A 24,003-nucleotide genomic window follows, 5' to 3' on the forward strand; every position below is an offset into this window, starting at 1 on the left:
TGAAGCTACACAAGCCATTCTCTCAGCTAGTAAATAGTTCATATTTTACCGTTCATAGAAAATTAAGAACAAGCGTTATTGTTAGTTTTGTTATTAAAATAAAATAAATTGCATGTTTTTTTACTGGTATTTTTTGTCTCATGAATTGATATCCATGAAGTGACCATTGTTTTCCCCCAATATCTAGTTTATATTGTGCAGTTACCTAATGAAGACTCGAGGGTAGTTAGAATGAGTGTAAGATGCTCATAGCTGAGGTGTGCACAGCTCACTATGAGTATGAGTAGATATGTACTCAGCATGCATAAGGACTGAGTTTAGCCCTAGGATCAAAAGAGAGACTGTCAAAATGCTCTAAAAATTCAGTTATTTAGCCAAGTATTATATGTAGAAATTTATTGTACTTGTAGAACTTTTCCATTGATTTATCAAATATTTACCGAGCAACTGCTCAGTTTCATCTATTATCTCAGGCACCAAGGGCACCTCAGTGAGTTAAGCAGACGTAAATTGTATTATAGAGTTTAAACTGGTAAAGGGCAGGTAACCCAGGAAGCACATCCTCACATAACAGACCTCTCACACACACGAGTGGAATCTAGGCAGCGAGGCAGGCAGTACACTCACTCAGTAGTGTCAGGTCTCTCCTGGGTTTGGTAGAGACTGCCTCCACCCAGGAATGTTCTTGACAGTCGAGCTTCTTCACCTGCATGTGCTGTGCACACAGCCCTCTCTGAACCATGCACCTAGCAACCCTAGCCTGCACCTGCAAGCAGCTGGCTGCATGGGCGTCCCTCCCTGAAGAGTGAGTGCAACGGGTTTCTTCTCCTTCCAGCAGCAGTCAGATTTAGACAGTTTATTTTCAGATATATTCCCAACAAAGAGTGGAAAGACTGGTCTGGCCTGAATTTGTTTGGGGTGGATTAGCAGTAAGTCAAACTATCTTGAAATAAATTTCGGGGGAAAAATCTACTATTTATGAACTTATGCATAGTTTAGAGTATGGAATTAAAGTCATGTGCATTACATGAAGCGACATGCACAGCAGAATTATTATATAACCTAATCTCAACCAAAAAGAGAACCAGGCACTCATTGCCTTTCTTAGTTAACTAAAGCCATCCTTCTCAACCTCAGAGAGAAGCCTGGACAGTGGGCCCTTGGGTGTCTGTGAGCTTTTACTTCAGTTCTTTGAATAAGAGGCCTAGAACCTGGCAATTCCACGACCACTGGTAGTGACCATGTATAAAATTTGCATTCTGGAAAACTCTGCTTGATAAAGATGATTGTTTCTACATATTTGTATGTTGTCATTGGGGCTTTTATGTAATATTCTATCCTGCAGTGTGTATATACTGCTTTTGTAGAAAACAAAGCCCCTCGGGTTACATTGCCTTGGGTAGAGCGAGCTGTAGTCACATGATATGCTGAGGTGGAGACTGGTCTCATTTTCACATTCACCTTGTGTTACAGGTTTGGTGTTTATGTTCCTCTCTACTGTTTCCACCAAGATAGCAGAGCCCATCTTCTTCTCACAGACTATGTGGTGCCGCACCAGGCAGTAGAGGAGGCAGCTTCAAATGTGGGCAGTTTGGCCAGATCCAAAGATTTCCTCTCCTTACTGCTGGAGTCTCTAAAAGAACAGTTTAATAATGCCACGCCCATCCCCACCCACAGCTGCCCCCTATCTCCTGATCTCATTCGCAATGAAGTAGAATGTCTGAAAGCAGATTTCAATCACAGAATCAAGGAAGTTCTCTTCAACTCCCTCTTCAGTGCCTACTACGTTGCATTTCTCCCGCTGTGTTTTGTGAAGGTAAGCAGGTATCCTGCTCTGTGGTCCCTGGATTTGTGTCAATTACATAAACTGGGTATTTCTTGTTTAATTCCCCTTTTCTCTGTCTCCCCTTTGGCAGCCTGGATGGTGGAGTTCGGCTGCATCTGGAGTGCACTAATACCGCTCCTGGTTGGCGGAGAGGTATTTCCATATATGTGATGCACCCATGGTAGCCCCTCCTTTCTTTCTTCCTTCCTTTTTTATCCCCCACCCCAATAATGTTTTTTTAAGTTTCTGGGAAGAGTAAAGATTGAACTTAACATAGAATGATTATGTAGCAGCTTAAGAGAACCAAAATTTCAATAAAATTTAGACTGCTGTGGTTATTAACAGGTTTTTGAAAAGCTTCCTTGAATTTAAGCTAACCATCCAACTAAACTTAATTTATTTCAATAGAAGAGCTAAGTGGTCTGGATATCACAGTGGGCCATTTTAGTGTCCCCTTTCACCCATTCAGACGCACTTCTGCAGCTGGACTTCAGAAGCACTCAGGTCTTCTAGAAAGGAAGCACTTAAACACAATTGCTCTCCTCCCAGCCCTAACTCGTACAGCCAGGTCAGGTTGATTTTGGAAGACTCTGCACGGACAGCAGGACCACCAGTGCATGTTGACTCAGTGTGGCGTTTGTCTGCAGGGCGTATGTCCACACACCCTTCCCTGCCTCTCTTCACCACCAGTGCATGGATCGTTTCTCCTCTGATCTCTTCCAGAGTACCCAGTATTACGACATGCGCTGGTCGTGTGAGCACCTCATTATGGTGTGGATCAATGCTTTTGTCATGCTCACCACGCAACTGCTACCATCCAAATACTGTGACTTGCTACACAAATCAGCTGCTCACCTGGGCAAGTGGCAGAAGTTGGAGCATGGGTTCTACAGCAATGCTCCACAGCACATGTGAGTAGGGTGAAGGGTAAACCATGTAACACTTCTCCTCACGATGCTGGTCATGTCTATGCTGTGTGCCATTCTCCTTCTTGGTTTCTGTTTACGTGGTTGTTTGTCAAGTACTAAACCAAGGCAGGGCATGAACTCATTTCCACCCCCATCACCAGCTCCTTCTCCAGTGGGTCCATGTTTCAGCTGCCCAGTTACACTAGAGGCCATTATGCTCGGGCGGTCACTTCGGTTTTACCCATGTCTGTGTGTGTCTGATATATTTTAAACTATTTTGTAAGGTTTGTTTCCACATCTTCATTGCCACAACTGAATAGTTGCTACCTCAGCATCCCACATAGCTGGAATTTGCTTTAGTCCTTTTTAATTAATCAGATCATTTTTCTTGCCTATAACCCTTTTGTTTTCTTCCTAGTCTTTGTACTGTTTTCTTCTTTCTCCTGTTCTTAAATGCTGTTTTCTTCTTTCTCCTGTTCTTAAATGCAAACTATCCTGGCTTTTTATTGTGTACCCTTATTAATCATTTCTTTGTATGACCTCTGGGATTCAAAATGCCTAGCGTCCAAATGCTTTCATTCTGTCAGTCTGAGCCTCCTATTAGAACTGTCCCTCAATTTTGGAACATCTTCAAATATGGACCCTCTTCACCTTCTTCTCTTTTGTAATTAAATATTTCACATTTTCATCCACCAGTTTCCCCTCTTTAAATGGGACAGATTGAGGTGAACTTCCCTCCCCTCTCCCCCTCAGAGCTCTCCCTTCAATTATCTGCCTTGATGTCTAATACAGATTAGCACAGGCCTTCAAGCCCAGGAAGTGAAAGAGATTGGGCCAGGCTGAAAAGAAACCTGAATGTGGGCAAAGGACAGATTTCAATAACAATTGAAAGTACAACCCACAGTCCTAGTACTGTCCATCTTCAGGCTACTGGTGGCACGTGGCCATGAGGTGTGTCATCACCTTAACCTGGTAAGTGTGACCAAGGCCGCTGGAACGTGTTCTAAACTGGGAGAGCTTCAGGGCATTAGAGTCATTTTTATTTTTAACATATCTAAACTGCTGTCCCAGTTCTCATCCTAGGAAACTAACCTTTCCCAAATCAGGAAGTGATGAGTTAACTTAACATTTAAATGGAAAAAAAAGTTTTAATTTGAAGCTTTTCATCCTTTTGCAATGCCATTACATTGATGCTGGAAAGAAAGAAACCTTTTCTTCCCTAATTTCTTTTCCTTAGAGAAACCTCTATAGAAATAAACCAAGAAAGCGGTCAAGCGGAAAGTCTGTGTGTTAGTACCTGTGTGTGTCTGTGTTCTGTAGAGCTTCTCACATCTGTGAGACCAGCAGAGTGATCCTCTCTAGGGTGCCATTATACAGCACATGGCTCCTAGTTGGCAGTGCTGTTCATTTCTCCTCTGCTTTAGCTGTCATTGGCTTTCGCTTCCTGTTTGTGTCCTCTTACTGCTCCCTTGGGATCCAGGTGACGACAAGTCACCCTCTTAATACTTGGTTTTCTGGCCTGCCCATTCTTCCAAGCCTGTAGATCCTTCAACACTGAGCTAACCAGTCACTCAGTAGTTGCTGTATACTGTATAGCAGTGAAGTTATCATAACAAATTCTTTCTAACTTCTAAGGCTTTGGCTGTGGAATGTATGTCTAGAGTTCAGACAAATGAAGCCTTGAATGCTTAATCTGATCTTGATAGAAATATAGCTGGTCTTTCAGAACGCTGTCTTCCCTAATTCTCGGTATTCTAACAGTGCTTTTCTTTTTCCCATAGTTGGTCAGAAAACACAATATGGCCTCAAGGGGTGTTGGTGCGGCACAGCAGATGTTTATATAGAGCCATGGGACCTTACAACGTAGCAGTGCCTTCAGATGTATCCCATGCCCGCTTTTATGCAAGTACCATTTACTCATTTTCAAGGATAATTATGGAAGTGTTAGGAGGCCACTCTGTATGTATGTAAGCACCTAGCACGGTATGTGATGCACAGTAGGGAGTTAACAATAATAGGTAATTATTACTATGACTGTGACATTGGCCTTTGATCTTGAGAAATGTCTTTGGAAAGGCAGCTTGAGGTTCATATACTATTGCTTAAAACAAGTAGGCAATTATATGACTTCCTTTTTCACCTGACAGCTTAATTTGTTAATAGTTCGGTTTAGAAGAGACCTTCACATGTGTTGTTTCTGGGCCTGGCATGGTGTCATGTGACTGTCATCCTAGTACTTGGGAGGTGATGGCAGGAGGATCCAGAGCTCAAGGAAATCTTGAGCAACCTTGTTCAAAAACAAGCAAACAAGATCTGTGCATTAAAGTACTATTTAATATAGTAATAATGGCTTTTTAAAGTGTTTACCTGAGTTTGAAAGTAATAAAGTTAAAATTTAAAAGAGGAAAAGCAGCAGGCATTAAGCCCAACTTCTGCCCCATTTGACTTCTGCCTTGAGTTGTGTTCTAGTTACACTGTTGGCCCTGAGGGCCTGAAGTATCTGACTTGTAAAGCAAGGGCAGCCGACTGGCCCATGAGGGTAGGGAAAAGGTATATGCAGAAAATACATTTAATCAAAATACCTAGGGTGGAGTGCATTATCTTTGAATTCTATAATAAAATGATTAAAAAAAAATTCTGTTTTTTTTCTGTCCCTCCCGATTGCTTATGAAAGGACGTGGATTTTCTGGTTACTGAGAGCCTTTGACCTGCATGAAGGGCATGATGCCTTGAGATACTTTGCTAGGGGGAAGAACATGAGCAGGAGGAGAGGGTCTTGAAAAGGAGACAGTGGCTTTTCCTCTATTCACGGGATTGCCTTAAGATGTCACAGCGCCATGGCATTTCTCTCCATAGGCATTTAATTCAGCCAGTGGAGTCTCTAGGGTATTGTGAATGAATTATTTTGGCTGGTGCTATCCCTTTAAGCTATTACAGTTTTCTTGTTCTTGTTGGATAGCTGAAAAATATCAAGCCAAATTGATATAATAAAGATGAATTAATTGTTGGTTTTGCATAGGTAAATCACTACTTCTCAAAGGCCCTAGCTCCTGTGTATACATTATCTGGCCTATCTGTAACAGTGATTGGGTCCCTTTCTGATCAGAATCCCATGAATTTAGAACATTTTTGTGAAGTGAGAACATTCAAATTCCTGTAAAACCTGACTCCTCACATCAGTAATCCTAGCACTCGGGAAGGTAGAGGCAGGAGGAGCAAGACTTTCCAGGGCAGCCTTTTTATCTCCAAGAGTGAGAGAGACTCTGCAGGCTTTTAAAGATCCTGATAAATTTAACTTTATAAATGAAGCCTGCCTATTAGCAGTAGCGGTTACACTTTATTTGTTTTTTTTTTTTTTTTTTTTTTTTGAGACAGGGTTTCTCTGTGTAGCCCTGGCTGTCCTGGAACTCACTTTGTAGACCAGGCTGGCCTCGAACTCAGAAATCTGCCTGCCTCTGCCTCCCGAGTGCTGGGATTAAAGGCGTGCGCCACCACGCCCGGCACGGTTACACTTTAAAACCTCCCTTATGACTCGCTCAGTTTACTGTTAACTACACTTTGCTCTAGAATCTGAAATAGCTTTCTTAATCAGGTTAAGTTTTTGTCCCCTGCGGACTGCTCTGAGACACTCAGTGTCTTTGAGAGGAGCCCTGGCAGGTTAGTGTCAGTCTCACATCTAAGCTCCTGAGACAGAAGTTGCATCCAAATTAGTAACTGTGCACCACACCTGCCCTCATCCGAATTTAGGACTGTATGGTTACATGTTATGTTGCAGTCTGGGTCTCTATAGTCAAAGTACCTTTTTATTAATAAGTTAGGATTTGGCCCTTAAAGCAAAAGATGGTAAAAACAAGAAGCCCACTTTTAGTCTGGCTCAAATGGCTGCTCCTTTCCTGTCCTTCCTCTTTCCCATGTCTTTGTCTGCCTGATTTTCTCATATTTATGGAAAGGAAAAAGGACTCAGCAGCAATATATGGGATAGAGAATTTCAGTCAGTAATCAAAGTTGATAAACAGTTTAAAGAGGAATTATGACACCGTTGTAGCTTGGTGAGGTGGCTGCAATATAAAATAAGACCTATAATCCCTGCACCCAGAAGGCTAAGCCAGAGTGGCTGTCAGCACCAGCTAGCTTAGGGGACAGAGCAAGACCCCTTTGCAAAACAAAATTAAAGAAGTTGTTGTATTGATGCTTCCCCAAACTTGTCTAATGTTTTTATGTCTTATATTACGTCCTAAGCTAAGAATGATTTTTAATTATGTTACAATTCATAAATAATTTATAAATAACAATATATATTTTTAAAATTTTGTTTTGTTGTTTTTCTTTTTCGAGACAGGGTTTCTCTGTATAGCCCTGGCTGTCCTGGAACTCACTTTGTAGACCAGGCTGGCCTGGAACTCAGAAATCCACCTACGCCTGCCTCCCAAGTGCTGGGATTAAAGACATGTGCCACCACCACCCGGCAAATATTTTTATAATGCTTAAAATATATAATGTTTTTAAATATTCATTTTAAAGTAGTTCTGTTACTAACTACTACATTGCAGCTTTAATTCTTTGGTTGGTGTTAAAAGTCTAAAATATTTCCATGAGGTCCTTTTACTATTCTGGTCTTACATAAATATACTTGGAATGTCTTAGGTAAAATAACATCTATGATACCATGTTGGAAAAATCTTATTGTACATAATAATTTTTTGCATTTTAGAGGCTTTGCAATAAGATTTATTTTGTTGTAAGCAAAAGGAGAAAGATTCTAGATCTCTACAGCAAGGATAGTTTGCCACTGAATATGCAGATTTACTTGGTATTGGGTATGTGCACTTAGAATTATGCAATTGTTTTAGGAAAATGAATTAAATAACTTTACTTTCTCCCCAAAATAACAGCTGTCTGTTACCTTCCTCACAGTTCCTGTTTCACCGCCCATTACGAGTGCTGAACCTGCTTATCCTCATTGAAGGCAGCGTTGTCTTCTACCAGCTGTATTCCTTGCTGCGGTCGGAGAAGTGGAACCACACGCTCTCCATGGCCCTCATCCTTTTCTGCAACTACTATGTTTTATTTAAGCTCCTCCGGGACAGAATAGTCTTAGGCAGGGCATACTCCTACCCTCTCAACAGTTACGAACTCAAGGCCAACTAAGCTGCCTCTCAACAAGAGGGAGAACTCAGATAAAAATATTTTCATACGATCTATTTTTTCTTGCGATTTTTATAAATATTTAAGATATTTTATATTTTGTATACTATTATGTTTTGAAAGTTGGGAAGGGTAAGGGATATTAAATGTATCCATAAACAAGATGATGTTATCTTTCATGTGTTAGTATACTTGAATATTATACATGAAAGGTTGCCCCTTCAGTAAAAGATTGACTTGTTTGTCTGGCTCTGGAGTGACATTCACTTAGGAACATGTTTGCATATTGCTTGACTGGGGTCTTTGGTGTGTCTGTTTCCTTTCTAGTCGTGGTATTGCTATCTTTAGTTCCTCTCCTGGCCATGATTACTGCTTTAGAAAAGCAAATCCAGCAGATGGATGGGCTTGCCTTCCCTGGCTGATTCTGGGATGGCTGCAGCAGAGGGAGTTCCAGTCTTGGGTCCGGTGTGCTTTTCGCCCACTGAGAGGAGGCCCTTCTAAACTGGTGTTCTAGGCTTTGCTGTCACTTTGCCTGATCTTTCATGGCTTTCACTTCCAAAGGTTTTCCTTTTACTCTTAGTTACATGCAGAAATGCTTTTCAAAGACAGGAAGTGCTTGGGATGCCCACACTCAGGAAGGATCCAAGGGAGGGGCTGAGTGTAAATGCCATGTGGGTCACTAGAGTGTGGGGAGATGGAAACCGTCAACTGATGGGAAGAACGAACAAGCCCTCAGCAAAATAGCCTGAGGGTGCTCCGGCTGCCACCCTCTGCAGTGGTGTGGTTGGAGTGACGAGGGAGCGAAAATACAAGAAGTTTATGCTCTGTCTCAGAATTTGATCTATAGCCAAAATTTGTGTTTTAAATTCATACTCAAAGGCTGAAGATGCATCTTCATATTAATGTACTTGTTTCATATGCACGAGGTCTGATTTGTTCCCCAACAGTGCAGAAGATAAGTAAATAAACGTCTTGTGTCAGCACCTTCCTATTTGTGAGCATTACCCCTTTAGGTCCCCACCCACGCGCTTGGGAGCTGATGCGCTTTCAACTTCCTGAACGAACAACATAGAGGACCAAAGCCAGACCGTCCTGTTTTCTGTGCTGGGCTCAGCTGTTGAGACTTTGAAGCTTTGGATGATACAAATATGACTTACAAAGCAAAATGAGCAACCTTGTAGTTCAAAAGCTTAATTCACAGAACAGTTCTTGAGTTCTCCAAGGGAAAGAGTACAGCGAAGGCAGCCCATTCTAGGAGCGTGTGCACACAGCTGCCCCCTTCATGCTGCAGCTGCTGGCTTTCTCAGTGTGATGTGGATACTGCTTCTCAAATTTGAATGACTTACCCATTCAACACATGTAATTTTCCCACAAGTGCTTAGCACGGAGGAAATGCAAAAGCTTACTAACCCTGAAGAGACTTGAGTGGTTTAATCAGCAAGGTTCTAATGCCATGTTTCTGATAGAAATGATGAGCGCAGGAGAGAAGTCAAAGCAGGAAACAATTAGCAGGAATGGGCCCAGTAAAAGTATTTTTTAAATAGGAAAGTAGGGTTTTAATTTAGAAAGTGTAAGACTGACTGAAGTGGTTCACTACTGCCAACTGTTAGAAAGCATCTTTGAGGAGGGTTTTTTCTTCCCCTTTTAGAAAAGGTCTTTTTTTTGTTGTTGTTTTTTTTTTTTTTTTGTTTTTTGTTTTTTGAGACAGGATTTCTCTGTATAGCCCTGGCTCTCCTGGAACTCACTTTGTAGACCAGGGTGGCATCGAACTCAGAATCTACCTGCTTCTGCCTCTCAAGTGCTGCCACCACTGCTGGGTGTCACAACACTCTTACATCAGTCTCTGGGATGAAATGTTACAACATGTATCACCATGGCTAGCTGAGGAGATTGTTTGAGACAGGTTTCTCTGTGTAGCCCTGGTGCTTCTGCCTCCTGAAGGCTGGGATTAAAGGTGTGCGCCACCACACCTGGCTGAGATGATTTTACTTTTTAATGTCAGACTCTTGTGAAGTTGCCCAGGCTGACCTTGAGCTGACCTTGGCCTCATGCTGCGCTTGACATGCCCTTTACAGCAGTAGCACATCTCACTACATCTAGTTTAGGATATTATTTTTGAAAATAATTTTTAAAAGGATTTATTTTATTTATTATATGTAAGTACACTGTGGCTGTCTTCAGACACACCAGAAGGGGGCATCTGATCCCATTACAGATGGTTGTGAGCCACCATGTGGTTGCTGGGATTTGAACTCAAGACCTTCAGGAGAGCAGTCAGTGCTCTTAACTGCTGAGCCATTTCTCCAGCCCCGAAAATAATTTTTTAAGGGCTGGTGAGATGGCTCAGTGGGCAAGACTGCTCTTCTGAAGGTCCAGAGTTCAAATCCCAGCAACCACATGGTGGCTCACAACCATCCATAAAGAGATCTGACTCCCTCTTCTGGAGTGTCTGAAGACAGCTACAGTGTACTTACATATAATCAATAAATAATTTTTTAAAACGATTTTTAATTATGTGTCTTTGCATGAATGCAGGTGCCTGTGGAGACCAGAGGCACTGGATAGCTTGCAGTTGTAGTCACGGGTGGTTGTGAGCTGTCTGTGGGTGTTTAGAACTGAGCTCAGGCCCTCTGGAAGAGACTCCTGAGTCGTCTCTCTAAGCTGTGCGTGTCTGTGTGTGTGTGTGTGTATACACAAGGGAATGTGTGTCTTTGGAAGTCAGAACAGCTTTTGGGACTTGATCTGACCTTATTCAGATTTGTGGGTTGAGATCAAGTGGCAGGCAGCAAGAGCCTTTACTCGCCGAACCACCAGCCCTAGGCTAGACTTTACAGCAAAGGTCAGACACAGCAAGATAAAGCTATGTCTTTTAGCCACAGTGAACATACAGCTAACAATCTGCCAGAGTTGAAACTCTATCTTCTATGTGGCTAGGCAGCAAATTCCTTGATAGCTGCTAAGCTAGCCCAAGAGCTTCAGTTTACAGCAGTAAGGGCACTGGCTTTTGGTGGGAATAAGTTTGTACTCTGGAAGAAGTGAAAAATAAAGCAAACGGTTGGTGCTATATTAGCTTTCTTCCTCTTTTAAATTGGCTCAACCTAAAGGTTTGCTTCTCGTGGCTAACAGTGTGGCTCGGTCCACTGGCACATGTCTAAACTCAGCACTTGGCAATGTGTTGGAGAACATTGAGTCAGTAGGGTGCATCGTGAGACTGTCTCAAGCAGCAACAAGGAAAGGTCCCAAGTTGGTCCTTGTGTATAAAAATAGCTCAGATAATTGGAGAAGATAGACTCATCTTTTTAATAATAAGTTATCTTAATGTGTTTGAGTGTTTTGTTTGCACATACATCTATGCGGTGTGTACCTGATACCCATGGAAACCAGACAGGGCATTGGATCCCCTAGGAACTGAGTTGTAAAAACGTATAAACCCCCATATGGGTGCTGGGAATTGAACCCAGGTCCCCTAGAAGAACAGTGTTAACCACTGAGCCATCTCTCTAGCCCCTTAGGCTGCTCTTATAAACACAATGAGCCTCTGTTGAGGGCTGGTTTGGCTGAATTCTGAAGGTGTGGCACAAAAAGAGCAGATAGCTACCAGGCAGGTCAAATGAATGGAAGTGTTAAAGTCAAGTGTGGTATACATCTGTCACCTTAATACTCAGGAGTCTAAGGCAGAAGGATGACAGGTTTGATCATGGTGCAGTTAGAATAGTGGGGCAGGCATTGGTAATCTTGTACAAATGGGATAAACTAGCAAGGACAGAAGGTTCTAGAAGGAAAAAAAGAGAAGCTTAGGATAACAGAATATGGGGTATGGAATAATCTTACATGTAACCCTAGAAGCACATACATGGTCAGAAGTCAATAGAGAGTGATGGAGATGGTTCGGTGGTAAAGGCACTTGTGCCATCAAGGTCGACAGTTCCTCAAATCTACAAGGTAAAGGGAAGAACTGACATCTGCAAATTGTCCTTTGACTGCCACATGCATACTTTGGCACCCAACACTCTCCTCCCTACCCCCTCCCCATACTAAATTTAAGTGGGTAGAAAATAAAAAGAGCTAAATACAGTCCTAGTGATTCAAGCCTGCAATCCCTGATGCTTATGAATTGAAGGCAAGCAGTCGGACCAAGGACTGGCTGACTAGAGTGAATTCAAGACTGGTCTGAAAAATTTAGTGAGATCCTGTCCAAAACCAAGTGAAAAAGATTACAAGAGTGAGATATCACAGTGGTGTCACAGGGGAAGATGTCACCAACACTGACACCTGGTTTTAATTCCTGGGCCTTGTGGGAAGAGAACTGACTCCTGAAAATTGTCTTGATCTCCATGTATGCCTCAAATCCATCATGTGCACCCACACAATAAATGTAATTTTTAAAATATTGAGGATTAAAGGGCTGGAGAGATGGCTCAGTGGTTAAGAGCACTGACTGCTCTTCCAGAGGTCCTGAGTTCAAATCCCACAACCACATGGTGGCTCACAACCATCTGTAATGAGATCTGACGCCCTCTTCTGGAGTGTCTGGAGACAGCTACAGTGTACTCACTCACATTAAATAAATAAATAAATAAATAAATCTTTTTTTTTTTTTTTTTAAGTGCTTGTTGCTCTTGTAGAGGACCTGGGTTTGGTTCCAAGCACCCACATGGTGACTCACATCCGAAACTCCAGTTCCAGGATAACTGGCACCTTCTGAACTCTGAAAATGATACACATTCAGGCAAAAGACACATGCAGACTGAAGAGAATCTATAAGACAATGGTAAGATACTTGTCTGGCATATAGGAGGCCCCAGAAATGCCCAATAAGAAAAGAAGAACCAAGAACAATTATCACAGGGGTGTTGGTGGGTTTTCCTTGAGAACAATAAAGTTCCAGCTGGTGGGTAGAAAGAAGTGGAGTCTGGTGCCAAAGGTAAGACATTTGTAAGACAAAGGTAAGATGAACAGTACATCCAAACAGCTGGGACCATGTGTTTCGATAGTGTATTTTGTATGAAACATGAAGAAGCAATGATGCAGGAATAGAAGTGAGAACCTGAGACCTGATGTCCTTTGTAAAAGTCTGATGGAGTAGAAAAAAACGTACCCTTGTAGAAGTTTTAGTCTATGTTCCTCCCACATCTCAAGCCCCACCTATTTCCATAGGATGATATACTTCAGGATGAGAAATGTTGGCTTAACCCTTTCTAGCACTGTATGACCACTCAATCCTTAGGTTGGGGTCTGGCTCAGTGGGCAAACCCCTCAGTATGCAAGTTCAGATCCCCAAGCACCCACATAAAAGCTGCACAGGTGTGTCAAGCCTATCTCTAACACCAGCACTTCAAGGTGCGTGTGGCCTCCACACACTGTAAACATGCACAGGTGAACACACCACACAGCCCACCCTCAAACAAAAAGCCCTGAGCGATTCAACCAATAGGGAAACAGCCTGCACCTTTGCAGTGGGCTCATAGACCTTAAGCTAGAGTTCCATGTAGCAATCAGCTGTCTTCTGTTTTTCCATTACAGTTTGTCCTTGGCACAGGATGTCAACTTATTCTGGGTATTTTGGTTAAATGACTCATTAAAAGGGCGAAGTTGTTTTTTTGTTTGTTTTTTGGTTTTTCGAGACAGGGTTTCTCTGTATAGCCCTGGCTGTCCTGGCACTCGCTTTGTAGACCAGGCTGGCCTCAGAAATCCGCCAGTCTCTGCCTCCCGAGTGCTGGGATTAAAGGCGTGCGCCACCACGCCCAGCTTGAGGGCGAAGTTGTAAACAGTTGATTATTAAGATGTAAAAAAAGTTTATGGAGGCTGGATATAGTGACTCTAACATGAAACCTTGACACTTGGGGGGCTGAAGCAGGAGGATTGTTGCAAGTTCAAGGTCAGGCTGATCCACAGAGTGAGACCTTATCATAAGTTTGCTTCTCCTTTTGTAAAAAAAAATTGATGCGTATGGGTGTTTTGCCTGCACATGTGTCTGGTGCCCCGTGTGTGTGTGGTGAAGCCAGATGAGGGCTTGGATCTCCTAGCACTGGAGTTGCAGAAAGTTGTGAGCCCCCAGCTGGGTGCTAGGAATCCACCCTGGTCCTCTGCAAGCACAGCCAGTGCTCTTAGCTGCTGAACCATCTCCCCAGCTACCTGTGTCATCATCATTTTTTTAAAAAGTAAAACCAAGATTTATGGGAGATTTGTGAAATCTGTCCTTGAGGTAACAGCAACAACAAAAGTGATGTCACACAGGACGAACCACAACTATGAGTCTGATACCATGATTTACTTCTCTGTGTGTTGGTTTGCTGATCCCATGTCCTCTAACCAATAACTCCATCCCAAGAATTACATATGACTTCTTGGAGTACATTTTAAAGCATAACATCTTTTAATTACACTTAGAGGTCTCTATGGATAGGTTTAATATATTTTTTAATGAATAGAAAACATTTCGATGGTATCTTTGGAAACATCTGTAGAGTTCAAAAACAGCTTGCAATCACATGGCTGCCAATAGGGGCCTTTGAAGAAGTGCTCTACTCTGCAGAATTCTATGCTAGAGAGTACAATGGCATTACACTGAGTCAAAGCATCAGGGTTCATCTAGTAATGCACATGACTGGAGTCACGGCTTCTTGCCTTAGCTGCCTCCTCTTTGACCCACATTGAGAACCAGTCCCTGCATGGCTTGTGTACCTCAAGCTAAGTGTTCTGTGTGCCCATTATTTTACATTGTTGGTTTCGGCCAATTACCCTTCTCCCATCTTCCCATCCTCTTGCCTACGAAGGTGCATCTGTCCCTCTCCCAGTCCTGTCTGTCTAGGAAAGATTCTGGTAAAGGGAAGCCTAGTCTTTGTCACTGCACATGATGAGCTGACCTTCTCATATATATATATATATATGGGACATGGGATCACCAATGATGAATATATATATTTTGGTTTCTCGAGACAGGGTTTCTCTGTGTAGCCCTGGAACTCACGCTGTAGACCAGGCTGGCCTCGAACTCAGAAATCCGCCTGCCTCTGCTTCCCGAGTGCTGGCATTAAAGGCGTGCGCCACCACGTCCAGCTGACCTTCCTCTTTGAAATGCCTGAAATCAAGACTCTTGGGTAGCAGACCCTAACATGCTTGTTGTTATCAAGTAGGATCAGTTTGGGTAGAAGGTAGTTCCAACCAGTCTAAGCAGGAAATAGACCTACTAGAAACTTCTTCCAATTCTAAACAAACAAATCATATTCTCTAGGGCTTCTGAAGGCAGGAACATAAGGCCCGGTAGACACATGACTCACAAACCTAATTTGGGCCGAACATGATTGCTGTGTGCCTAACACTACATGAAATCGACAGTTCATCTTGGGCCTATGTGTGACTTCATCAACAGCGGAAATTAAATCATTTTCCGGGTGATCAAAGTCTCTCCAATTCTTTCTTAAGGTGTGTGGGATCAGATCCTCCTTGGTTCCCAAGTAGATAGCCAACAGTTAGGCTTTACAACCAATGAGAGCCATGAAAACCATCAGAAACACTTAGTTCACCCTCACTTTGATCTTTAGAGACAAAGTTCTCAACACCCAAGGGTATCCACTGATATATTTTATTGGCTTTGTAATTCGGCTTAATTAGAATATTTATTAGTAGGTCATTTGAATACTGTCAACAGTCCTAGTGAAGGTGCTAGCTGCTGCTTCCTGCCTTGGCTTGGTGTCTATTGGTGGGTGTCACCCTGCTCCAGTTGTTTCAGGCTGCTCTATTTATCCCTTTTCTCTGTTAGACCACGCTCAACCGTGTTGGAGTGCTGCTAAGGTACCCAGTGCCCTCTTACCAAGTTTTGGGTAAGTACTTGGTGAGGATGCTGACACATACATGTTTAGTGCCTCCAGAAACCAGAAATTGAACTTGGGTAATATTTTGAATTTTAAGGCTTGGATTAAGCTAGTATTTCATAGCGAGGTCTTGGTGTTGGTTAGGTCTTTTCATATTCCAAGAGCAGAGAAGAAAAACCAAATGCTCTTTCCCCAGTCCGTTTTGGCAAAAGGGAGAAAAAATAGTCTGGGAGGACTATTTTGTAAATAAATATGAATTATTATCTTAAGCAAAGATAATATGCCAAAAAAGTGTATGTGTACATATTTCATTTGACCTTCAGTCTTGGAGCTACCCCTTCTTGTGGACTGGCGGTGGCTCTGAAGACCTGCTCTCCTGCCCTTTCTGGCACATCAGCAGGTCCTGACAACAGTGGTGCTTCTCCCAGACCCTGGATGGAAGCAAGCAGAGTGATTCTCACTTGGCTATTCTCGGGGGTCCAATATGAGAGCTCCAAGTGGTGGCCAAATGGCGACCTCAGCATTTTGAGGAACAGTGTCTTTGTCATGAAATGGGATTTTACGAGCGCCAGGCTCACCCAGCGGACTAAATTTACCACCATGTGTGTGACAGTTGTTAGAGGACCACACTGGAGAGGCAGGGAGGGCACTAAGACGGTGAAGATTCCAAGCTCTTCTGGGATTGGCTGGCTGAGGAAAACCGAAGTAAGGACTATTTCCAAACAGATGACAGTGGGTCATGGACACGCCCACATGTCTGCTCTCCTGAAGGTGATGTCATGAGTGAATGGTGTGTAAGGGGACGTGGTAGTCATTTTGAAATCAGTCCTCAGAATTTAAGTCACCTGTCAGTGTGGAAATGATTGCTTTTCTGTCTTGCTGCCAATAAAAAAAAACACCCAGAAGTATTAGGAAAGAGAACAGCCATTAAGTTGTCTCAGTGTTTCGTTTGGTACTTGGCTCTTTTCCTGTCACATTCTAACTGGAGCACGTCTTTATCAAAGCATACAACGACATTGAGCCTGGCACCAAGCTTGGCCACCGTATTTCTCGATTGAGGCAGGAATGCACTTTTCAGGTCTCCAGAACATAGCCACTTTCCGCCTCTCCACACCATATTTCTTCACCTTTCGTGACTAGGGGGAAATGCTGTGTCCTAAGACTTCTTGTTTGGTCGACATCTCAGTTTTTGTTGGTCCGGTGCTTTCCTTACCTAATGAGAAAGCAAAGACTGAAGGCCTATTAACTGTTCCCCTTGCTCCTCATGGAGGGTCACTCTCTTTAGGTCACTCTAGGTATCCTTGCGTCAGGCACTGGCTTAACAAAACAAACAAGCAAACAAACAAACAACCAAGGGCAAGATTTCAAATCCTTAGGGTGTATCAGGGAAGGAAAGGAGAGCGTGAGGTCTGCAATGGACCATCCAGCCTCTCTACACTCCCACTGGAGATGACTTCAGCTTAGTCCCTCACCCACTCCAGTACTGGCTTTGTGGGGTCAGCCCAGAGATACTGCCAGTGTTTAGAGAAACTTGTGCAGTGACCAAGTTTCTGGACAGTTTAGCCAGACTGGAATCTGAGAAGCGCCCCGTTATGCCTTTGAGCCCCGGGAAGAGCCAGAAACCTTCCTCCAGCAGGTGGAAGGGACATCAGACAGGTGTACTGCATCTGCTTGTGTCCAGACAAGAGTCAGAGCAAGTCAGGGCACCCGAGTGGATGGTGGATATGGGGAAGGCAGACAGTGCTGTCTCAAATCTGCCCTTGAGCAACAGTGAGAGGAGGAGAAAGGAAGAGAGCCGTTGGCTAAAGGCAAGGCATTTCTGAGGACAGTGACAGATGGGGCTCCTCCTTGCCTCTTTACACATCCGGCTGGGCCCAGGCTGGTGCTAGAGAGTAAAGGTGAGCTAGAGCTTTCCTTTTAATGCCTCACCAGCTAAAACACATCAGGTCTGAAGTTGTGCCTTCCTCTATGACATGTGGCACTCAGACTCTGGTACTATTAAGAGAGCAGACACATCACCCCTGCCTACCTACACATCTTATAGTCCTCCGCTCAGGACTCAGTCTGCCTAGTTACTGGATTTGTTAATCAGCACGGTGGCAGGTGGAGTCACAATAAAGCCAGCACCAAGAAGCATTTGTAGGTGGGACCAGTCCGGGACTTTGCTCTTGAGTATAGATTCTGACTTTCTGTGCTGATTCGTGGGTCACCTCAGACAGGTCTGCAGCAATCCCAGGGAAAGCGCACAAGGAAGTTCCCCGACCTAGAGATCTTAAGTGCATGTTAGTTTGCATTTCCAGATCTGCTTCTATTTGGGGAGGGGGTAGTAAATACACCTTTACAAAGCTTATTAAAAACTGCTCTAAAAGAACAAATGCTTTAAAGAGCATTAAAAAGGACAAAGAAGCCTCCAATCAAACCAGGAAGATTTTTCTGACCCAGGCAAAAAAATAATTTCTTTCTTTCAAAGGTTACTATCACAGGCAGCTCTTGAGAGCATAAGAGAATGATAATGGAGGCATAATCTGCCTCATAGATGAGCCCCGATTGCCATCAGAGGCAAGCATTCCCTCCTCTTCCCTTGCCTAACCTTCCCCACTTGCTCATGTGGACTTAAACCTCACTCTTCGGTCCTTGTCTTGACCACTCTTCTTGCAAATGGACTCATGCATGGTCAAAGACAAAGGAGAGGTGGGGAGAGAGGGAGAGAGAGGAGGTGGTCAGAGGCAAATAAAAGCACAAATTTCCATAGCTTGTGCCTGGAGAATGGCCAGTTGATGCCCGTAAGGACCAGATGAACGCGACAGGTTTACAGACAACAGCAGGTCGGAGGGTCTCATTCTATCTGCCTCCCACTTCTTCCATCCAGAATCACGGATCTCCGCTGGGGCTGGTAAAAACAGCTTGTCGAAGTCTCTAGTCTTTGGCCATTCTTAGGGATGGTCATTTTGTTCCTAAGCGTGACTCCTTCTGGTGTGATCCATGTGTTTTCGGCCAACTCTCCACAGAGAAGACCAGGGGAAACTGTCTGAGTAGGGCTCCTGATAGGGGTCAGTAGGACCTTGGGATCTATCACTGTGGGTGAGGAAGGTAGATGGTCCATGATAGGGAATAAGATGAGGCTCTGAGGTCTTCCTGGCCTTGACCTGGGGAAGGCTTTAGGTCCCCCAGATGCTCGCTCCAGTTTGGAAGAAAGAAGGTTGTCTCCTGATGGCTCTGTCTCTGATGTGCGTTTTCTGCATTGCACCACTGCATCCTGTGTGGAGGCCAGAGTGGATGCACTTGGTTCCAGAGAGCAGAAGGACCCCTCATACATGCAGGATGTAGTGCTGGCCTGCCTCCGGGATGCAGAGGCTCCTGTCTCTTGCTTTGGTTGCTCTTCCTCTGGGCTTCCCACGGAGGAGGGAGAATCATCTTTGGTGGATTTCTGAGGGATCTCAGGGGTTGAACCAGGTTCTTCCTGGCTTCTTTCCAGAAGCTGAGCCCCTCCCTCCCCTGTGCTCTGAGAGGGCAGGGGCTGTGGGATCTGTGTGTATTGGATCTTGGGTGGGATGACAGGGACTGCCTTGGCCTGACACATTTTGACCATGAAGGATGTTCTCACAGCTGACACACTCACGGGAGCCGAATTCCTGCGGCCTGTCAGGGTGTGGGCAACAATGTCCAGGTCCTGCGTGTCCTGGGAATTCCAGGGGGCTGCTTTGCAGCGAGAGGAGCCCATCCAGGTGACCTTGGTGTCTCCCAGTTCAGAGAGCTCTATTCCAGGTGAGCTAAAGGAAGCCCCATTCTCAAGTCGGAAAAGGTCAGCTATGGGAGTGGCAGAGTCCAGGTTGAGGGAAGATGGCCTGTGTTTCCCTTTTGAGGGCCCACACTCAGTGTTCTTAAGCTGTAACTGTAAGGGATGTTCCCCAGGTAAGGTGCTGTCTTGAGCCCTAGGTGAACTCTCCTTGCTGCTATCTGGCCCGGGAACATCACTGTGTTTCATCTGACGGTTGCTAAGTTCCAGTTGTGGTTCCTGCTCCTTTCCCTCTGCTAAACCGATGAAGTTGGTTTCTACTGGTTTGGGTTGTATACCAGATGGTCCCTTCTGACTGGGAAGAACCTCTAACCCTTTCAGGCCAGAGAACTCTCTGAAGGCTTTTAGGGCTTTCTCTTCCAATCCGGCAATCTTGGTCCTGGCTGCCGGGGGCTGCAGAGGCTCATAGTTCCTCTCTGTTTCCAGATTGGCACAACTGCTGGAGAAGGGAGCCTCAAGAGTCCAGTGGCTGTTTCCAGTGGTTTTACTATCGAGAGAATGGCTCTGGCGAAGGCTGGGCCTGTGGCGAAGTCTCCTCTCTAATCGGTGGCCCTGGGAGCCTTGAGTCTGGGACTCCTGAACTTCTTTCAAGGTGGGAGAATGAAGGGGACTGGTCACCCACTGGGGTTCCTCCCAGGGTTCCACCATCTCCAGGCCATGCTGGGCAGGGTCCGTCACAGTGTCATCTTCGTCACAGTCTGAAGGCTCTTGTGCTGAATGGGGAGCACCTCCCTCCTCTTGTGGGATGATGTCAACCTCTTTTGTTGGGCTTGGAAGACCAGGGCCTTTGTTCTCAGGAACAGCATGCCTTGCATTTTGCTTCTCATTTGGGCTTGCAATAGCTTCCTCTCTCTGACCGGGGCTAGGGATGCCAGGGCTCTCTTTGGGGGTTGGCTGCTCTGTGTAGACATCTGTCCTGGAATCCCTGGATGCATCTTCCCTGTCAGGACCTTCCTTTGACAGCAGGACTTCAGGCTCCTCCTCCAGAGGCGTTGGAGGAGGAGGAGCAGGAGTTAGAGGGGGAGAGAGATTCCTTAGGCCTCCTATCTCTATCCTAGCTGGAGAAGATACCTTCTCAAACAGAAGCATTTCCAGAGGTGCTAGACTGGCCGGGTCTGGGCTGAGCTCCTGCTGAGACTCTGACTCAAGGAGGCTGCAGACTGGCTCTAGCTTCTCTCTGTCGGTGAGGACGGCAGCTTCCTGTATGCTCTGATTGGCTGCGTCCCTAGCCCACACCTCCTGAGTAGCAGAGCTACTAGGCAAGCTTCCAGGGGCCTCTGGGAAGGGAAATGGGGCTGGACTTGACTCAGTAATTGGGCTTGTCTTCTGAACAGAGGGTGGCAACGAAGAGAACTCCTCCTCTGATTCAATGATTTTCAGTTCCTGTTGAATCTCAGGCCAGATCAAGGCCTGATCCAGGTCTTCTTCATCCTGAAAAACAAGAAGACCTTAGTTACTTTAGAGCCCAGAACTCTGGGTACTGACGTCTGCCAAGAGTCCAGTGAGCACGAAGGGAATGGAGTGGTTGCCAATACTCTGGCCAATAAAGGAGGCAGCCTCAGTAATAACCATGGCTGTCTGAATGCCCAGCATATGCCATGATCCTTATCCATATGCCGTCTTCATGTTTAACTTTTTCAGTGCCCTAGGAGACAGTACTGGGCTAGTTGAATAGATTTAACTACCCGAATCACAGAGCTGTAGATAAGGATGGAAATCCAGTCCTGTCCACAGTAGACATGATCTACTTCTGATTCCCATCCTCAGCCAGTTCTAAGCACGAGCTGTATGTTCCAGAGAGTGCTCAGCCCTTCCAGTCACGCATAATGAGTCCCTTGCCTTTCCTGTGGCATGGTGTGATTTTCGGGTAAAGAGAATCATCTCAGGAGTATCTCTAACCACTGGAGGTGTGGAGTCTTTCTGAGAGGTCCGATCTGCTCCCGACGTCTCATCTCTTCACCTGGCTCTGCTTCTGCAGCGCGGAGGGTTAAATCTAGGGTCTCGTGTGTGAAGGTATGTGTGCTGCACCTCAAACCCCCATCTCCCTTTTTATTTTTTATTTTTAGCTCTCCAGTGTTACCCGGCCAAGAGAAATTGGATTTCGCTCCAATGCAGTCTTTGGTGAACAGTTCTACTAGACCTTCTCGTTTCCATACTTAGCAGTTACAGTTCTTGATTTCTTACAGGGATCATTGCTATGCACGGCCCACAGAACCAAATAAGTAGGGCTTATAGAGACTCACAGGGTCTGAAGTGGCAACTGCAGAGACTGCATGGGTCTGAGCTAGGTCCTCTGCATATCTTATGGCTGTGTAGCTTGACGTTCTCATGGAACTTCCAACACTGGGAGTGGCCATGTCTCTGACTCTTTTTCCCACTTTCCCATGTTTAAGACCCCTTTTCTCCTAGATATGGGCCTAGTCTTTTTTTTTTTTTTAAGATTTATTTATTATTATATCTAAGTACACTGTAGCTGTCTTCAGATGCACTAGAAGAGGGCGTCAGATCTCATTACAGATGGTTGTGAGCCACCATGTGGTTTCTGGGATTTGAACTTAGGACCTCTGGAAGAGCAGTCGGTGCTCTTAACCACTGAGCCATCTCTCCAGCCCCGGGCCTAGCCTTATTGAAACTTGTAATGCTATGTTTAGTTGATATCCCTGGGAGGCATGCTTGCTCGCTCCTTCCTTCCTTCCTTCCTTCCTTCCTTCCTTCCTTCCTTCCTTCCTTCCTTCCTTCCTTCCTTCCTTTCTTTGAAGGGAAACTGAGGAATGAATTTAGGAGACAAGGGAGGTCAGGGGAGGGGCTGGGGGGAATGGAAGTAGGAGAAACTTTGGTCAAAATCTAATGTATGGGAGAAAAGGAAGGAAGGAAGGAAGGAAGGAAGGAAGGAAGAAAGAAAGAGAGAGAGAGAGAGAGAGAGAGAGAGAGAGAGAGAGAGAGAGAGAGAGAGAGAAAGAAAGAAAGAAAGAAAGAAAGAAAGAAAGAAAGAAAGAGAAGGAAAGACTATATTATAGTCCCTTATTATCCCATTCTTTCACTTTGCCCTGGGTATTGACTTTCCCCTGTGAGGCTGGCAGCCCCAAGGACAAGGACAGTGGCGATAGTCTTAGTACTACAGTGACCCCACTGTTCAGGATTGCACGTTGTTTAGTACAAGGTGGGGATTTGGGACGTATGTTCAATGAAGAAATGACTTGATGTCTTTACTTGTTAACTTGAATTCACCCTCATTCTTCCAGCCTTAACACTATCTTCCTCTAAAGGCTTGCATTTGGGCTCTCCTCACAAGAGTCAATCACTGAAGAATCTCTGCCAATGCAAACACGCTCAAAGCCTCACTCAGCCTTCCTGAGGACACTGCTTCTTCACATCAGGTTTGCCCTAGCTCCCAGCACACAGTCCTCTTGGCATCTTCTGGAAGCAAATTAAGAGGCTGTAGGTTCTTTATCCCTCAGCACATGTGTCCGCAGAAAACCTCCTCGCACTTTCTACGTAAAGATGTCTCATAAAACCATCCATGAACAATTCCACCCCTCAAGAGTGGCCGAGGTTTGTCAGCTTTGGCGTCAGGTTTGAGCTGCTCTAAAAACACAGACCAGAGCCTGGAAACCTCTCAGATTTTATAGACAGCTATGGCCGAGCCCCAGGCCATGATGTCTGAGGATAGAGAACGGGGCTCATGAATGGCCATCATATTTAGAGACTGTGATATAACCAGCTGGCTTCGGTTGAATGTTATTCCATAAAGACATACCAGTGGTTTATGGGCCAGACATAATTAGAGTTATGTTTGCCTTGGGAATCTGAGCTGGATGGTGTCTTCCCATTATGGTGGGACTTCTCAGAGGCCTGCCACAAAGAAGCCCCAGGCTGAGAAGTGAGCTTTGTTTTTGTTTTGCTTCTTTTGAGTCAGGGTCTCATACATCCCAGATTGTCCCGAATGGCCTTGAAATCATGATCCTCCAGTTTCCATCTCCCTAGTGACAGGCTCACAGGTGTCTGTCATCATTCCTGGCTAGTAAGTGAGACTTCTAAAGACTCATTAACCTTTTTTAATACATAAAAAGGGGGCTAGGAAGATGGCTCAGTGGGTAGATGTGCTGTGAGCCCCATCCCTGGAACCCACATATGAAGTTTGAATGTGGTGGTGCACATCTGTAATACCAGGACTCCAGGGGTGAGATAGGAGGTAGGAAGAGGGAACCTGTTCAGAAGCCTCACGGCTGGTCGGCCTGCAGTACACGGTGCAGCAGAAACAGGAACAGAGAATATTGCCTTAACAAATAAGGTAAAAACAGACTCCAAAGTTGTCCTCTAGCCTCAAATATACATGCTGTGGCATTCATACATATACTGTGGCACACGTGCAGCTGTGATTACACAAAACAAAATTAAATTAGATACTAATCTTAATCAATTAACTGATGTAATAAATAAGTTACGTTTCTCATGCAGAAACCTTTGATTTTTTTTTTTTTGTACCATTTGTGGTTGGAAGAGGCAGAGTCCACC

General features: G+C 44.7%; 2 protein-coding genes across 3 annotated transcripts in view; one reads left to right on the forward strand and one right to left on the reverse strand.

Annotated features, from left to right (window-relative positions):
* Positions 1-8,128, forward strand: part of Tmem39a (transmembrane protein 39A) — a 28,533-nt gene extending 20,405 nt beyond the window's left edge. For both annotated transcript variants that reach the window (XM_021184782.3, XM_021184784.3), the window contains 4 exons: positions 1,474-1,816; positions 2,549-2,736; positions 4,515-4,635; positions 7,648-8,128. In XM_021184782.3, coding sequence (XP_021040441.1) covers positions 1,474-1,816; positions 2,549-2,736; positions 4,515-4,635; positions 7,648-7,881 — 886 coding nt within the window. In that variant the 3' untranslated portion in view covers positions 7,882-8,128. The remainder of the gene's footprint in view (positions 1-1,473; positions 1,817-2,548; positions 2,737-4,514; positions 4,636-7,647) is intronic.
* Positions 8,129-15,449: 7,321 nt separating this feature from the next.
* Arhgap31 (Rho GTPase activating protein 31) overlaps positions 15,450-24,003 on the reverse strand; it is a 114,986-nt gene continuing 106,432 nt past the window's right edge. Inside the window, exon 12 of the mRNA XM_021185031.3 lies at positions 15,450-20,919. Coding sequence (XP_021040690.1) covers positions 18,529-20,919 — 2,391 coding nt within the window. The 3' untranslated portion in view covers positions 15,450-18,528. The remainder of the gene's footprint in view (positions 20,920-24,003) is intronic.

This window comes from Mus caroli, unplaced genomic scaffold, assembly GCF_978045245.1.
Source record: "Mus caroli unplaced genomic scaffold, Mus_caroli_1 scaffold_17, whole genome shotgun sequence".
Lineage (NCBI taxonomy): Eukaryota > Metazoa > Chordata > Mammalia > Rodentia > Muridae > Mus > Mus caroli.